The following is an 18,919-nucleotide window of genomic DNA, read 5'->3' on the forward strand; positions in this document are numbered from 1 at the left end:
TTATTTGAGACTTAGATGCTATTTCTAGCATGTCAAACAACCACGTAGAGGCTCCCTAGTTGGCTTTCTGATTTGAATGCATTTGTTAAACCTGATATTTCATCAACAGAAGAGGTTTTGGTTTTCTAATTGTTGTTTATTTGTAGAGTTTGCAAAAATTCAATGTTCAAATGATTTCTTTAAAGAATCCTTTGTATAACTGACAATGTTCCTTCAACTCCACTACTCTTGTTATTTCTCCATGTCTTGAAAGATTAATTCTTGATATTTGCTGCTTGCAAAACCTTGTGCAGCTTTAAAGGCTTCTGTGTAGAATATAGTGTAAATTTTGTTTTAAACAGAGAATGTTTAATTAGTCAGAGAAGCCTTTTAATGAAAATTGATGTCATCTGGTTAGTTCCTATCTAAACTAAATTCTTAGAGCTCACAGACAACAGATAGTATTGTATTCAATTGAATTTTCTTTTTTTATTCTTTCTTCAATTAAACATCATTATAATTTTTTCTTTGCACCACTATTTCTCCATTTTTCCATCTGCTTTTCTATCAAGTAATACTTGAATTGATTTATTTAATGGTAACAACTTTTCAAATTGTTGAAGCATAATTTTTAGTTATGTAATATTTTTATAGTCATTATGATTTCGGTTACTAGGGTAAAATTAATGAAATGTGTTACCTGTTGGTTCAAAATCAAAATACAGTATACTAAAAGCAAATTGCAGTATCACTGGCAATCTTTGTAATTATGTCCTTATTCATTTATCCCATAGCTTAACTCTCATTTAGTGATTGGTTTGAATGTAGTTGGAAATATTTTTTAGTTTCAGTTGATAAATTATTGGTTCCTGGGTGGTGTAGTAGTTCTGAATAGGAAGGATCAAGCAACACTGCATGATTATGTTACTGGAGCATTAGACACAGCTGTTTAGTGGCATGAGACCATTTAACAAAAATGATTGAAAAGACGATAAATAATTACCAATTCTTAGAACAAAAACTTTAGTTTATTTGTTCTTTTACATTGAGACATTTCTTTTGATAAGAGAATTTTTCTTTTTCAATTTTGTAGAAGCATATTATAAATTCTACTATTGAGACTGTAAATTTAGCAAATTGCTTATAACATTTAGCTTATTAGGGAGTACCTGAAGGAAATTGGAATTTTACAGTATTGTTTTATTCACTTAGTTTTACATGTTTACATTTTTATTGCCTTCAAAGCATTTTCCATTTGAAGGAATGCATCAGTCCAGGCACATTTTCCACTATTCAAAGCAGTGCTGGAACTCTTGCAAACTGATGACTTTTAATACCTCTGTTGTTTTTTTTTTTGTTCACCTCTTCCACATCTGCAAATTCCATAGCACTATCTTTCATCACCATTGATGACCTTTGGAAAAGATCCGGATCAACTTCCAACTGTTCTTTCAGTTCATGACATGCATTCAGCCATGACTGCTTTTGATCTACTGTGAGCAAGTGAAGCACAAATTTCACTGCAATTCTTCATTTGCAATTCTTTACTCAGAATTTATTGGTAGGAGCTCCAGGACACATCAGTCATATCAAGTTTGTCAATTGTTTGGTGATGGTCCTCCAAGATCAGTTCATGAATTTTCATGATGTTTACATTCATTCAGGAGGTTGACATTGGTCTTCAAACAACAAGTGACCATTCTTAAGGCATGGGAACCACTTGTAAACTTGTGTGTTTGCTGGTGACAGCATCCTTGTAAGCTGTTTGAAGCATGGCAACTGTTTCAGCCACCATTTTCTACTGCGGAAAACAGAACTTCATTTGTTCCTTCATTTCAGCCATCACAAAAATTGACAAATAGGGGAGAAGCACTGCAAAACAAAGATGCACCATGTGGTAGTGTGACATTAGTTGATGCTGCTGGTTGGCAGACTGATGCCTGAGTCACATCAAGTGGCTTCTAGTGGTGGAAACCTGAACTACAACAGGCTTGTCTCTCGGAGAATGTTTCCAGTTATTTTTGGATACCCTCTCATATGTTTCAGAAAGAAGCTTGGAGAATTAAGTACTATTTATTATGTGACTGAGTTCTGTTTTAACTTGTAGAAATCATTATGTTGATGTACATGTCAGTGAACTGAATGAGTATCACTCTGAGCCCAAACTTTTTTCCCAACTTAACTGTTATTAATCCTCTGACTGGAGGAATTGCTGAGTTGACTTCAGAGTGATTTGAATATCAGAACATAAAGAAAAGAGTACTTTGCAAATTTAGTGTTATTTAGTTCATGAGTTTAGTTTACTTGATTTAATACATTTGAAACATGGTTTACTTGAATTCCTTTATTTCCACATGCTCGACCTTCTTCATTTGTTGGAAATCTTAGCTAGAGTTATTATAGAATAAAGCTTAGTAAAGGAATGTATGAATTGGAAGGTGTTACTGCTGCCATCCAGTGTAGTTTGGTAAAACAGTTTTATGAGAACTTTATGTTGATTACTTAAAGCAATTAAAATAATCCAAATTATAATTCAAATTAGCTACTTCTAACTAGAAAAGGTTTTGTAGAGATATTTGATATATCAAACAGAGATAATTTATTGAGAGGGGAAGGAAGTTTTTTAATCATTTTTGAAAGTTATCTTTGTAGTCATTATTTCAGTCCTGATCTGATAAACTTATAATATCAAAGGCATCCCACTAAGGGATAATATCTATCCAATATACTGTTGGGAGAATACCCAATTATTAATACACAAGTGTTTCTTTTTATTGCATTGCAATTACATTACCTAGTGTATTAAATGGGTGAAGGTAAAGAGATATTTTACCATTAATTTATATTGCAAATAAGAAAATGGAGGAGAACAATAGGTGGTTCATCAACTTTTGGACATTAAAAATGTTAACTTATTTATTTATTAAACTGATAATTATAATAACATACATACATGTAGCATATTATTCTTTGCATATAAGATAAGGATACCAGTAATTATTAAAAAAAAAACATGAATATAAATTGGTAAAATAACTTACAGCTGTTTCAGCCAATAGATAAAAGTACCTCATTCTGCCTATATTACTCAAGTGGATTGAGGTAATAGGCAGATGAATATGAGGTACTTGTATATAGGCTTCGTCGATTATAAAGTACAAAAGCTAAGTTATAATAATAAATATAAAATAAACAAAATACACACACATTTGAATATATATATATATATATATATATATTATTTTATATTTATTATTATAAAGCTATTTCTTGCTCACTGACTCATATGTTAACTAAAGTCATTGATTTACAACTCGGTTCAGTTGTCACAGCACTTAGCAACAAGCCTTTGCAGTTGTCTATTTTTTCTTTTTGTTACAATAGTTTTTATCTCTATTTTGTTGTCTTAAATGAGATTTAAATGGTTATTGGCACATCTTTGTCCTTTTAAGTAAATAAGCAAAAGAATATATTCTATACTATTTTCAGCTGTATGCCTATCTTCACTTTTTTTTCTAGTTCTGCCTAATGATCTCAACAGCCTTTTATATCTGCATTTAACTGTTTCATATTAACTACGCAGATATTATTATATTTTACAACTGTCATTGTTGCATTCAAGGGAAGAGAAAGTTCTAGAAGAAGAATAGTATTTATTGTTACCGTAAATGAAGTGTCAAAAAAAAGAAATATAAACAAAGAAACAACAACTTAGTGTTAAATTTCCAGTAAATAGTCATACAGGAACCCTCAATGATTATGTCTCTGAAATTATGAATTTTTGTTATGGAGGGAAAAAAATACTGAACAATTTCAAAATTTCATCTTCTCTCTCTCTTTCGAAGAGGCACTGAGCAGCTATACGCACACATACACACACGGCAGTAACTCCCGCCTACCGAATTCAATCACAAAGCTCCGGTCGGCTCGGGGCTATAGCAGAAGACACCTACCCAAAGTGCCACGCAGTGGGACTGAACCCGAAACCATGTAGTTAGGAAGCAAGCTCCCTAACCACACAGCCATGCCCGTGCCTACTTAAATAATGTAAATGTCTTTGTTATTTAAATCCAACAATTCCAGTAGATGGACAATTGTGTAAACTGTGCTAGCATGAGAGACTTCTCAGTAATGCTGGAATTGATAAAACTGATGAAATAATTCTTGTTCTTGGTATATAATCTAGTGACCTACATTTATTTACTGTTACAGTGAATCAAAATGACCGACGTCCAGCCAAGAGAAGTGAAGATTTTGGAGACGGCGGAGGACATTCAGCTACGTCGTGAAGAAGTTATTAGTCGTTATGGCTTCTTTAGGAATGCCTGTAAGGACCGTAGAGAGCGTCTGGAAGACTCTCGACGTTACCAGTTCTTTAAACGAGATGCTGATGAGCTGGAAAGCTGGATTTATGAGAAACTTCAAACAGCATCGGATGAGAACTATAAAGATCCCACCAACTTGCAGGTAAAACTTTATTAATAATCACGTTCTGTGTAAAAAAAGAAAAATGAAAGGGAGACAGACAAATATATTTCAATCTGTTTTTTCCTCGTATTTCAAACAATGGCCATTTATTGTTATATTAGTTTTTCTTAAGATGTAACCTTTTCACTCTTCTAAACTGGTTTGGTTGGGTTAATTGGACCAAATAGATAAGTATTTATTTTGACTTTTTGTATATATAAACTTCTGAGAAGTTTAAATATTTCAACGGTTAAATGTTACGTTTAAATTGAATATATTCTAGAAATATTTAAGCAAAAGTTAGTTTGAAGTGTTTATCTAGTTTACAGTAGCTAATTATTTAATAATTTCTTTTTAAATGTTGCAAGCTTTTGGTTACTTAGCTGATAAAATGGTATTAATTAAAAGATATTATTTGTATTACATTTTTCTCTCAGGGTAAACTTATCAAATATTGTAAATAAACCTGAATTCTATCCTGTAATATGTGGTTTTCGGTGTATATTAGATATTTTAATTAAAAAAAAAAAATGTTATGTTTCCTTGTGTCATGCAATTTACAGCTGTTCTTTGATGGGTAGTCTGTTAAAAGCACTAAACACTTCACTATTAGATTGATAAATCTTGTTATATTGTCTTTTTAATTTTTAGAGGGGTTAATAAAATATAAAGCCTTTTAAATTGATAATCTCTCAAAATTATTTTAATACCTTTTAAAATCTTTCTCAAAAAAAAAAAGGAACTGTAATCTCTATTTCCCAATATATTTTTCTAAAAAGTTCATCTAATTTTCTGTGTAAATTTTAAAATCCAGTCCATTTTCATTACTCTTATTTAGACATTCATGTATATTGATCAGCTTCTTTGAAAATATATATCTTAAAAACATCTTCCAATTTGTATTGACTCCTTTTTGTTTTTGGGTTTAAGAAAATGAAAGTAATTTGCATGAAAACAGACAACTGTACTATTTTTCTTTGTTAGAATAATTTATATTGATTCTAATTGTATTAAAAAATTCTTTTTTTAATTTTTTTTTTTATTTTGTATTTAACACTATTATTGTTATATGCTGCTATTATTGCTATTATTCAGGCTAAGATCCAGAAACATCAAGCTTTTGAAGCTGAAGTTGCAGCCCACTCTAATGCTATTGTGACACTGGATAATGCTGGTAAAGAAATGATTGACCAGAACCACTTCGCCTCTCAGACTATTCAGGTAACTTTACTATTTAGATGTTACCATAAATAAATTAAAATGTATAATTGACAGGAAAGGAGTCACTGAACTAAAATCTGACTTAAATGTCTTAATAAAAAATTTCTTTGCACAGATGAGACTCCAGCTTTATAGGAATAACTCCAATGTTATTCAGTTATTCAAATGATTATATTTAAATAATAAAAAAATGCAATATATAATGGAAACAAAATTACTTGACAAATGAGAAAATAAACTGTATACAATTTGAGTGTTCTGCTATCATTCTTTAGATTAAATATTAAGATTTCTTACAAGTCTGTTTTCTTAGTTCCAGTATTTTGCCTGGTGGTGTATGATGCCAAATTTTTTACTAGTGTGATGTGTGAAGCTGCTGCCAATGTAAATGCTTAACTATCACAATATGTTTACTGAATCAAAATGGCTTAAATCATTGTCCTTGATATTTGTTGATCTGGAGAAAGCCTTTGTCAGGGCACCTCATTTTGTGATCTGGCTGATTCTGAAGAAGCTAGAGATAGACAGATGGCATGTTAGAGCCATACAAGTAATGTACAGAGGTACAAATTTGGAATACAGGTAGGAATTCACGAGCATGTGGTTTTCAGTTACCTCCTGTTTCAGTCTTATCTCCCATGCCATAACAGAAATTTAAGATTGGTTGCCCTTGGGAACTACTATATGCTGATGATCTCATCCTTAAAGCAGAATCTTTAGCAGAATAGATGAGAAATTCCAGGTTTGGAATCAAAGGGCTTTAAAGTTAACATAGCAAAGACTAAAGATCTATTTAGCTGGAGAGCAAATAGGACCCAAATCCATTTCTGGAAAATGGCCCTGCTCAGTATGTAGGAAAGGTGTAGGTAGAAATTCCATGTGGTGTACTCAGTGCAAGCTATGGGCACACAAGAGGTGTAGTGGGACGACAGGAAAATTTAACAGAAGTTAAATTTTCAATGTGGTAGATGTGCAGGAATAATAAACACATGGGAAATAGATTTTTTTTGAATGCCTGGGGGGTTTACAAGTGGTAGTAGATAGATGCTGTTACTGAGGTAACCTAGTTAGCTGTGGCAATAGATGTATAGTGTAGTTGTTAGAATAAGAACTAGATAGAAAATGTTCAGAGAGCTATTACCTATGTTAGTAGCAAAAGTTCTGTTTCTCAGAGTGAAAGGTAGATTGTATGGTGCTTGTGTATGATCAGCAATGCTACATAGTAGTTAGATGGCCCTGAATTTTGAGGATGTTCAAAGACTAGAAAAGAATGAAACACCTTAGTATACTCTGTAATGAGGTTGGTTTAGGAAGGGCATTCAGTTATAGAAAGCAGGCTAAAACAGACACTGAAGTTAGGGTTGACAGATCTTGTCAAACTATCCAATCCATACCAGCATGGGTGATGATGATTTAACATCATCCTTTTCTATTATTTCTATAAATCCAAAGGCTTTTATGGTATTTTTGTAAAGTTAGATACTTAAAATATATCTTAATGGTTGCTTAGTGTGTTTTAAAATAATAAAATTCATTTATTTTCCATCAGGAACGACTTGACAAACTACATGAATTGTGGCCATTGTTGATCAGCAAATTGTCTGAAAAAGGTTTGAAGCTGCAGCAAGCACTACGTCTTGTCCAGTTCATGCGGGAATGTGATGAAGTCATGTTTTGGATTAACGACAAGGTAAATTGTGTTTGTATTATTTTAAAATTATTAGTTTTACCATAATAATAACGATAAAATTGAAGGCTCATATCTTGTATTCTTTTCCAGTTTTATGTCTTTAGATTTAAAAAATTTATTTTGTAATGCTATTTTGGAATTTGGAATTTCATTTGTAAATGATTTAAAATTCATGACCTAAATATTATTTTTAACTCAACATTGTAAAACCAATTACAAAAAAGGAAAAAAAAAAAATGCAAATTTTTCAAGGAAATATGTAATTGAAATTTTTATGTAATGTCTGGTTGAAGGTGTATGAAAGATAATTTTAAGTGTAGAAAGTCTGTCTGTTGGCGGCAAGTTTTTAAATTGCAATTCAGATTCTAACATTAATTGCAAATAATTGTCTGTATGAAGGAAGTGTAAAAGTTAAAAAAAATAATATATGAGAAAAAGAAATAACTTTAGCTCTGAAGTTTTCCTTTATTCTTTGACTTGTTCATTTCGATGTTGACTTTTTTCTAGTATCCTATTGAAAAACTGGTAAGTAGATAGTGTGACATTGCTGAACAAGCTGCTTGCGGCCAAGGGCATGCAATGTTCTTGGGAAAGTTGCCTCAGGCCGCTGCTTTTTTTTTGTTCTCATTTGAAATTTTAAATTAACTTATAAAACACATGACCAACAAAATGTTCTATTTAAAAAAAAGGCGAACAAAAAGTAGTTTGGGTACCAATATTTGAATTAAATTTCCAAAATATAATATTGTAGTGGGTCTATTTGTGATTGGATATGAAACTTACATAGTTTTATGACTGTTCAGCTTTATTTTTTTTTCATTACTTTCCTTAGAATCACTGATATAGAATCTATTGGAAATATTCACCCTTATTATGGCATTTTGCTGGCCTAAATTTTTTAGCTTACAAAATAAAGTTTTTGTATTATTGAATACTAAAGAAAGAACTGCAGTATAATTTTTATGTAATTTTAGGATTGCTATTATTTTGAAGTTATAGAAAAAGAAGTTACCTCAGTTTATTGTTTAGTTAATAAGGTTAACCCCAAATTAAATTTTATATATATATTTAATTTTCAAAATGATTTAAAGCTATTCCTCATAGTATTTGAATAATTTGTTTTCATCAAGTCATCAAGAATGAAATGTCCGATTTTGAACTCTCTTTTGACTGTGGCCATGTTGGAGCACTGCCTTTAGTCGAACAAATTGACTTCAGAACTCATTCTTTGTAAGCCTGGTACTTATTCTATCTGGTTCTTTTGGCCTGTCTCTGTTGACCAATGTCGGTTGTTTAATTGCAAGTTCACTCATCATTTCATCCAATTGGTTTGAAATGATTTACCAGGCCTCATGAAGCTGTAGTGGATGATACTAGCGCTGGACCACCAAACAGACACCATTAGCTTTTTTTTTATGAATATTCTTTTTTGGATTGTGTTTTGGCACTTCGTCTCTATCCAACCACCATGCAGAATTCTTGCTATTTATGAAAAGAATCCATTTTTCATCACACATAACAATACGATGCAAAAATGGTTTGCTTTTATGCCGTGACATCAAAGAACAGCAAGTTTCAAGATGACGTGTCATTTGATGCTCATTCAGTTCCAGTGGTTACTCATTTGTCCAGCTTCTTTACCTTGCTGATTTGTTTCAGATGGTCCAATACAGTTGGAATCGAAACACCAAACCTTTCTGCGAACTCATGTGTAGTTTGAGATGTATCCGCTTCCAATACAGTTTCCAGCTCATTATTCACCTTGGTCTCAGGTCTACCACAAGGCTGATTTTCAAGAGTAAAGTCACCAGACCAGAATTTCTCAAACCATCAACATACAGTGTGCTCATTCACCACATCTTCAAACACTTCTCTGATGTTTCGAGCTGTCTGGGATGTCATTGATTCCACGTCATTGATTTATATTCATAAACAACATGAATTTTTTTTATCTATCCATGGGTTTACAAGAGAAAACTCACAAGATAATCAGATACCATGAATTGCATTTTGAAAAGTGATGTAACTCTTCAATTGTCAGGATAAAACAGAGTTAGCAACTATCAAACTTGGTGCATAAGAGAATTGGATATTTCATTCTTAATGATGTGATATTACTGTACTAAAGCTGGTAAACATGTAGGATATTGTATAAAATAATTTTCATTTAATAACTAGTTTAGGTTTTTATGTTATCTGTGTGATCATCATGGATAAGATATATGATATTTGATTCATATTGGGCATTAAATATCTTTAAATTTATCTTTAGGTATGAAATGTGGTGACTCCCCTCCCATGGTGTTTGCTCTTAGTTTACAATGTTATTCTTAACTGAATGGTTTTATATAGATTAAGGGATTATTGCCTACAACACTCTGAAATTCTATATTTATATATAAAGCAAATAATTTTCAAACTTTTTCTCTTTATATCTACTGATATTTATTTAAAAGATATTTGGATGTTTGTAAATCTGTTTTCATGAACCAATTTGTTTTTAAGGTAAAAATATAATAAAAATGAAATATTTTTGTATTATACAGTATCTCTTATATGAACGATCCTTAGATTATAACATTTTTCTAAATTTTCAAGACTATATCCATTTGGTCCAAATTATTTTCTGTTCACCTTTTCTTCTTTACAGTTATTTTATTCAATTGAACTACCCATTGATTGTTTCTTCACTTGAAGAAAAACTCCTTCCAACAACCTGTTTTAATTGATTGTTTGGAAATTGTGTGTTTATTCTCTTCCATGTTTTGTTGTTATTGATCTCCTCTCTTCCATAAATTCTGTTTCTTAATTGATATTTTGACATGTGTGTTTCCAGTCTAATAAAGTAGCTTTAGTCACTGACTGTTAGCCTCTTTAATCAGCACTGTTAAATCTAATTTTATGCAACAGACTTTAAGTTTGTTGTTGTTTCTATCAGAGCATCTACTTCTTTATTCCCTTCAAACCCATAAAAAATAATTGGACAACTTTGATTATGTTAATACTTTCTGATAATTTACACAGTAATAAAAATATATTTGTTCAGTATTTAACATATTTAAGCAACCTGTAAAATAAAATATATTTTAAAAAATCTTATAATTAGATGTACATACATATCCATTAGATTTTAACTTTATAAATCTTTCTATTACTATGGAGAAAGCATCTTTGTAGTGTTTCCGTTGGTGAAATGGTTTTGGTATTTAACAAACCATTCTTCAGTGTACTATTTTGTATGTCTTTACATTCTGAAGAAATTGTTGAAAGATTTATATTGAGTAGTTGATAGTATGGTTAGGAGAATAGAAATGAAAGATGAAAATATTTAAACAATCTCCTGTGAAAGTTTGGTAACAAGGAAATATTTTATTCAAGTTATAGCAATGTAATTATGTCATGTGAAGTATAGGTCTTCAACCAAGAGGGATAAATAGTATTTCTATTGTGTACACTAGCTGTCAGGTTTTTTTATGAAGACAATGAAAAGTACACAATGCAGAATCTCTAGAAATGGAAATGAATGTGTGTTGCCTAGGAGATTTGTTTTCTGAGAGGCCATGTTATAATCAGCGAGATATCCTGCTTTCTGAGTGGCAATTCTATAGCTAGTTTATGGGGGAAATTTCTAGAAATATCTAACTTTACATCATATGAAAAATGTCCTTGAGGAATATTAAGACCATGATGTATGTTTTGAGAAGTATTCTGTACAAAAGAATGAGCAAGGTGGCTACTTGAATGTACAGTACTCTGTCACATTAAAAAGAGTTTTAAAAGAAGCAACTTTTAACAAGTCATCTTATGAGTCTGGAGTAAGGAGAGCACTGAAAATTGTGAACTTGTATTATATCTAAAGTTGATCCAGGAAACTTTAGCAAGAAAGACTAATCCAAGTGATCACTTTAACCAAAAGCGCTATTAAATGGAAGAAACATGGGAAAGTAAGCTTTTGAAAACCTTAGCTTGTTGACATTTTGGTTAAGATCAAAGCTTATTGTTATTATTGAAGATATTGGACTGGCTGAATTATTAGAACAGCAAACAGAATGCCTAATGATCAGTTGTTTGATCTGAGTTCAAGTCTCTTGGCCATATTTGAACTCCGAAATTCTACCTTTCAATTTTTTTGGGGTCAGTAAATTGAAGTACCACTCAAATACTAAGTTGTTGATATCAGCCACTCTCTTCTCCAAATTTCTGGCTTTGTGCCTATTAAGGATATCATGTAGTGAGTTTTGTTAGAGCATTGGGCAAAATACCTTGTGGTATTTCTTCTCTTTACATTCTAAGTTCAGATTCTGCTGGGGTTGACTTTCATATGAAATTGCTTCAAATTTTTCTCTTTGTGTACATTAATTAGTATGTGCACATATCGGTATATTTTGTGTCCTTAGCAATTAGCTAGGAAAAGCCGTTTCTGATGTTCAGTATGAAAATAAGATGTGTTATTGAAGTGATGAGTGTTTTGAATTCTGTTCAACCAATATAATAGGTTATATAAATGTGATATCAGAAGCTACACTTTATGTGATAAATACTTCTTTTAACTGCTTCAAATAGACATTAGCTGTGTAAACAGTCAATGAATAGCTGCATTCTCTCCCTCTTCCTACCTTTTATTACACAATAACAAACTGGTATTGGAAGTTGATGTTTATTGGTAGACACTGCTGGCATGAATTTGTTTGACACTTGCATTTGCATTTCAAGTTCTTCATTGTTGCTTCCTTTTCTCCAGATACAAAGGAAATTAGTTTGATAAAAAAAAAAAAAATGTGTGTGTGTTGGTGTTCAGTGCGAGGAAGTAGTCTTGTGATTTAAGCAGAAACTTTTGTTGAAGTAGCTAGTTTCAAATTTAACATCTATTGTTGAAATTAGTGACACAAAGCCTGAATGAAGGGCAGTTTGTATGATGCTTCTGTATGTAGTGATAAGATTTTGGTCATGAACATGGAAGATTTGCAAATGCTAGAAAGAAATGATCATAGTCTTTTGGATGTAGTGTTAGTGTATAGAAACAATGACACGCAGACGAACTGAGAAAAGCTGGATATAAGAGGAATCAAATAAAGTGTGCAAGAGTGAAGACTATGCTGGTACAGGCATATGCATGGAAAATACCAGTTGTATAAAGAAGTGCTGAGTACTCAAAGTATGTGACCTGTGGAAGATGGAGGTCAAGGAAGATATAGGGTGAAATGCTGAAGATGATCTCAAGAGGCAGAACCTCACAAAAAGACAAAGGACTAGCATAATGGTGTGATGAAAACACCCATACAATCCATGCTGGCATAGCAATAGAGAGATAAAAACTGGTCGTGGAGGTTGGGTTGTACAATTTCTACATTTGGATGTCTTTCAACCATTATGTTTAGGTTTATGTCTCTACTGCTCTCCTTCATTACTTTCTCATTACTGTGTCACTCTATTTATCATTACTCTCTCCCTCTCTCTCTCTCTCATTACGCTGCCTTTGTATATCTGTCCATATTCATTCACTCCCTATTGCTAACCACCATTCTCCCTCATTACTCTCCTATCATTCATTATTGACATCCATCAATTGTTCTCCCCTGCTCCTCTCTCTCCTATCACTCTCTTGCACCTATCACTGTTCCATTCTTTCTCTTGCTTTGATTTTCTTTTCCTTATTTTTTTTTTCCATACTTTTTCGAAATATTTATCTGCTTGATCATGTTGCTTTGAACAAATGGAGACAAAGTAGTGGAAAAGACTCTTTGGTCTTGCTGGAAACAAAGTAACCTCTTGTGCTGATGCTGTGATAAAATATATCAGGTACACTCTGTAAACTGGTTAATGAATAAATGGAGAAAATGTAGGGTAGTCTTGCCAGGGACATGAAGAAGGCAATTGTCCCAGAAATGGCTTGAAAGAAATTGTGTGAAGTTAACTTTTGTAAAAAGATTAATAGGGAGAATAACAACTATTATATGGTAGCAGTCACCAGAGTTCAACAGCAGTAAAGTGAAATTCTATACCCAGGTGGGTATGCAAGAATTTAATATTGTTGCTAGTGCAAACCAATACATACATTAGGGTTTCTGAGCAAGATGAGAAAGAACCAGAAATTCAGATGTTAGCTGTTTTCAAGTAATAAACTTTATGAATAGCCACTGAACATTAATTCTTCCATTAGCAACAATAACAGTAGGGTGGCTAGTGGTTCTTTTTAAAAACATTTTATTTTTATAAAGAAAATGTAGCACAGACATAATGTTAGCAATTGTAGATATTTAGTGTGGAGAAGTGAATTGACTTCAGTATATGTGCAAAGTTAAACTAAAACCAGTTTAGACTAAGTAGAGAAAGGAGACAAAGTAGGTTTGGTTGACATTTGAAGGAGAGATAGTTGTGTTGGTTTGGATATGTAATGTGTGCTCTGTGAAAAACGTCCTGATGTTAAGGGTGTTAATTATGAGTAAAAGGTTATTTTTTTTTCCCCTTTAAATAACTTAAATTTTTCATAAGTTTTGATTTTCTACTTCAGGAAGCATTCGTAACTTCAGAAGAGTTTGGCCAAGATCTTGAACATGTTGAAGTTCTACAGAAGAAATTTGATGAATTTCAAAAGGTATTTGTTTTTAAAATCCTGACTCATTTATTTCTTTTCATATGATATAGATTCTATAGGGTGTATCTGCTCTTCATATGCCCCTTTATGCTTTTTCCTTTAGCTTCTGTCTTAGAAAACTAGATATTAATTTGATCTATGGTTAATGATTTTTAGAATTATTGCTTTTAAAGAGTAAGAAACCATTAAAACGCACTATGCTACAGTGACTTTAAAATTAACACAATCCTTCAACAACTGAGCTGTGTTTTCCTTATTACATCTAATTAAATTTATATGACCCAAAATTGATAAATGAAAGCAAATGATAGTTGCAATACTAGATGGTTAATGAAGCCAATCTGCTCCTTTGCACTCAATTATTTATTTATATCTTCTCTCACTGGACTTATCATTCTTCATAGCAATATCTTATTTTGTTTTTCTTTTTTTTTTTAAACCCAAATTAGGAAAATAGATAAATTTACTTTGTAATATTTGGATTCACTTATTTGTTCACATATTCCTCTTTAAATGTTACTAAACTATGTATAAAGGTATATTAGTGATTATTGTTAATAATTTATTGATAACTATTAGTATATTCTATTTGCTTATGAAACTATAGTTTTAAATGCCTATATGTAAGGTTTCTGTTGCATCAGTTTTCTCAGAAAATTCAACTGAAAGAAGGAATAGCTTTTATAGCTGTTCCATTTCCTTTTTAAAATGGATATTTTGTGTGCCTTTATTCTCTTAAAAGGAGTAAATTTTTTACTCTGAACTGTTTTTTATGTTGTATTTTCACTGTTTTTATTTATATTTTAGGATTTGGCTAACAACGAGGATAAGGTAGTTGAAGTGAACACACTTGCAGATCAGCTACTTTCTGAAAGCCATCCTGACGCAGAGTTGATTACCACTCGACGACAGGTATGGAATCACACAATAGTTTCACTTCAAACTTTGATACCCTAATGTATAATTTGAATGTAACAAAATGTTTATATCCTCATACATCTTCACTAAATAATTATTTTATTCTGTGGCTTATTAATGTAACATCCTGAACAATCAACATTTAACGATATTGAACTATTAAGAGAGCCTCTTTCAAATCAGACTGTACTGTTTTAAAAAAAGAGAAAAGACAAATTGGGTAATATAGCTCTAGATATGCTAAAGCTGAATAAATTACAACTGGGACACTTTTGGTCATTGGCTTACTTGACCATGGCTACTGTTGTCTTATCTAAACAACTTCAATGATATTTGAATTTATTTTTGCTTTATACTTTTGAAGACTTATTTTATCATCCATTTCATTATATAATAAGACTGAGGTTTTGCAGTAATTAGTCTTGTAAAGCGCATATTTAACATTAATGTACATCTACAGTAATATCACTTGATTTTAAAAGATAAAATAGTTAAAATATTAAAAAAAATCATGCAAACATTTGAATAATGCTTAATCCTTTTTTTTTTTACAGGAGGTAAATGAAGCGTGGCAACGTTTGAAATCTCGCTCATTGTTTCGTCAAGAAAGACTTTTCGGTGCACATGAGATCCAACGCTTTAACAGGTATCAAAACAATCCTGTCATTACAGTATATATCTATGCATTTGTATATTTTCTATGAATGAATGAATGAGCAGCCATGCAATGCCCTCACATTCGTTGGTTGGTACCTCTCCATCCAGCTGCTCCCCCACCAATTATGAAGTAGGGCATATCTGATAACACATTTTGAATATAGAAGATTTTGCATTAATAATTGAATAGATTTCAATTATTTCTTATTGCATTTGAAATTATCTTTATCACATTTTATTAATCTAAAAGTCCACTTCATATAACCTGGTGTTTGAATGTGTTTATTGACTATGTTGATTCAACAAGTTTCAAATTTTTTTTTATATTACTTTCTTGTTTAGGCAAGCACTAGCTGTGCTGAGTATACAACTTTGACTCATTTAATTCCATCGTTCTAATTGCTTATACTTAACAAATCAATGTACTTCGTGATTCTCACTTCCTCAATCAAAGGCTTCTTGTTTTCATTTTGGGCTTTTGTGCTTATCACTGGCTTATATCCACTTTCCATTGCTATTATGAGTTGGATAGTGTTGAAAATTTGTACATCAGCATTTTGCTGGAGGAATTGCTTTTATAGCTGAATGACCTTTTTATCACAAAGTACTCTTGCCAAATTAGAACCTGTTATTGGGCCAAACTAAAGCAAGCGCTGCTTAGCTTGTATTTTACATTTCTTTCAGTATCTACCACTAAATATTGTTTGACTTAATCACGGTTCATCAATGTTTGCTATGGTTTATTTTTCAGAGATGCTGATGAAACTATTGCTTGGATCACTGAGAAAGATACTGTTCTTTCATCTGATGATCATGGCCGAGACCTTGCTAGTGTACAAGCACTTCAGAGAAAACATGAAGGGGTAGAACGAGATTTGGCTGCATTGGAAGAGAAGGTAATTTATTATAATACTCAATCAGTATTATTTTTCTTTAGATATAATTGACTTCTTTACACATGGTTGTTAAAGTATAATTGATGATAGTAAACTAATACATAAATCAAATCTTTGAGTGTATTTTTATATTTGGGGAAAGTGTTCAAATATCATTTTTTTGTTTATAAAATGTTTCTCTCATAAATTAGATTTGTATTTCTATTAGGCTATTGAAATTAATACTGACAGTTTGCATTGCTTTTTGTTGTAGGTGACTTCATTAGGAACAGAAGCTAAACGTCTTCAAGAAATCCACACTGACCAGGCTCCTCAAATTGAAGTTAAACAAAGAGAAATTGAGGAAAACTGGCAGAGTTTGCGTGAGAAGGTAGTTTTCTTTTTCTTTATAAGGTTAAATGTTTCTATATTAAATCTGTTGTTTAATGTTTTGGTTGCATTTCTTCAACAGTTGGTATCTAACGTTACATTTTATTTCCTCTGTAGGCTGCGAAGAGAAAATCTCGATTGGATGATTCCAACAATTTGCATCGCTTTCTTGCCGACTTTCGTGATTTGATCTCTTGGATTCATGATATGCGTGCCATCATCTCTGCTGATGATCTTGCCAAAGATGTTCCAGGAGCAGAAGCTCTACTTGAAAGCCACCATGAACACAAGGTCAGTTTCCAAATTCTCAGTATTTATTACAATAAAATATAGACTTATAATTACTCTAATGCAGTGGTTTTCAACCAGGGTTCCGCGGAACCTTAGGGTTCCGTCAGTACAGTCCAGGGGTTCCGCAAGAAGTTACAAAACTGCTAAAATCGGCAGTAATTTTTAATTCTCTTGTGCAGATATGTGTGCATAAGACTATTAAATTATTGCACAGGGGTTCCTCGAGCCAGTGGAATGTTTCCTTGGGGTTCCACTCTAGCAAAAAGTTTGAAAATCACTGCTCTAATGTAAGAGATTGATTTAATGTTGGTCTCGCTAGTTTTTTGTTAGTGTTTTTCAGTGTTTAAACATTAAGCTTGATTTGTAGTCACTATGAACCCCTTTGGTTGATTGAGGCAGGTGATGCTTCTTACATGCAATGTTTTCCTATTCTAGTACTAAAAGCAAAAAAAATATTTTGTGCTGTGACTCATGATAATATTTATAAGCTATTTAAAACAACTATATTATATTTTCAAGTTATAAAATTATTTCATCATTTTACATATGCTTTCCATACCGACACCGATTGGACTGGGTGTCATGGTATGAGTCAATTCTTATTTGGAGTCATTGCTCTCCTAGATTGGTTGAATAACAGATGCTGATCATAAGACTGGACATGACATAGCTGAATGTGAAAACACTGAAAATTCAAATATTGAATGCCATATCATTACTTTTATAAGAATTTGAGTAACATTTTTACTTAAAAAACCCCCAAAAATTAAGTGTATTGCTGACACAAAATATTTAATATAAGTGCAAATGTAAATAGCTTTATGAATATATCTGTTCTTTGAATTATTATTGAATAATTGAACATTGTCCTTCTTTCAATACAAATATAAACAATCAGTAATCAAAAGATTGAAGTTGGAGTGAAATTAGTCTTGTGTTCTTGCTTATTCTCCTTTGTCAGGTGATGATCTTGCATCTCTTCAACTATTCTGCTTTATCTTACAGGGTGAGATTGATGCTCGTGCCGACAGTTTCAAAGCTACAACTGAAGCTGGCCAGTATTTAGTGACCTCTGAACATTATGCTGCAAATGATGTGAAGGAAAAGGTAAAGAATGTTTGTTTTTCTGTCTGATTTTTGTTTTTTGGTATTTGCTTTTCACCCTCATTATTTACTGATCTTCTGCTTTGTTATTTGCATTTGCGTTATAGTTGAATGAGTTAACAGTTGAACGCAGCAACCTACTTGATTTGTGGGAAGAGAGGCGAATTATGTATGAACAATGTATGGATCTCCAGCTGTTTTATAGAGACACCGAACAGGCTGACACTTGGATGACCAAACAAGAGGTAAATAATTTCATCTATATTATTGATTTGGTTGATAACAATTGGCTACATCTTGACCTTTATAATATTAACAAGGACATGACTTCTGGTGTCATGAATTTTCCTGTACTAAAATGCAATACCAACAAGGCAAGGTGTAGCTTAGATTGCTGAGTTAGCTACATATATTTAATAATATTTAGTTTAAAGCTCATTGTTATAAACTATAAATTTAAGGAGTCAGTGTCAAAATTAACCATAAACGTGTTATAACTCAGAAGTCGTTTACTAACAGTTGATTCATCAACCTTGAATTGATTTTAACCTGGTTGAGTGTCAATTATCTTCAATGCAACCTGAAGTAGACATATGAGTCGGTATCTAGAATAAGTGACTGTTTATTGACATTAGATATATGAAATAACTGAATGTTTATACAACTATCAATATGGAGAATAACTGACTGTTTATATAGGAGTCGATATTCAGAACAACTATGACTTTCGCA

The 18,919-nt window shown here is 32.0% G+C and overlaps 1 protein-coding gene across 15 annotated transcripts in view; it reads left to right on the top strand.

The window, feature by feature from the left end:
* Positions 1 to 18,919, top strand: part of LOC115227715 (spectrin alpha chain) — a 97,652-nt gene that overhangs the window by 28,211 nt on the left and 50,522 nt on the right. For 11 of the 15 annotated variants that reach the window (XM_036500621.1, XM_036500624.1, XM_036500625.1 and 8 more), the window contains 12 exons: positions 4,192 to 4,446; positions 5,542 to 5,667; positions 7,217 to 7,357; positions 7,865 to 7,882; positions 13,869 to 13,952; positions 14,760 to 14,864; positions 15,425 to 15,516; positions 16,279 to 16,423; positions 16,677 to 16,793; positions 16,910 to 17,083; positions 18,089 to 18,190; positions 18,295 to 18,432. In XM_036500621.1, the coding sequence (XP_036356514.1) occupies positions 4,201 to 4,446; positions 5,542 to 5,667; positions 7,217 to 7,357; positions 7,865 to 7,882; positions 13,869 to 13,952; positions 14,760 to 14,864; positions 15,425 to 15,516; positions 16,279 to 16,423; positions 16,677 to 16,793; positions 16,910 to 17,083; positions 18,089 to 18,190; positions 18,295 to 18,432 (1,488 nt within the window). In that variant the 5' untranslated portion in view covers positions 4,192 to 4,200. The remainder of the gene's footprint in view (positions 1 to 4,191; positions 4,447 to 5,541; positions 5,668 to 7,216; positions 7,358 to 7,864; positions 7,883 to 13,868; positions 13,953 to 14,759; positions 14,865 to 15,424; positions 15,517 to 16,278; positions 16,424 to 16,676; positions 16,794 to 16,909; positions 17,084 to 18,088; positions 18,191 to 18,294; positions 18,433 to 18,919) is intronic. The other 4 variants (XM_036500626.1, XM_036500633.1, XM_036500635.1 and 1 more) reach the window with 1 other exon arrangement.

Source organism: Octopus sinensis, linkage group LG2 (assembly GCF_006345805.1).
Source record: "Octopus sinensis linkage group LG2, ASM634580v1, whole genome shotgun sequence".
Taxonomy (NCBI): Eukaryota; Metazoa; Mollusca; class Cephalopoda; order Octopoda; family Octopodidae; genus Octopus; species Octopus sinensis.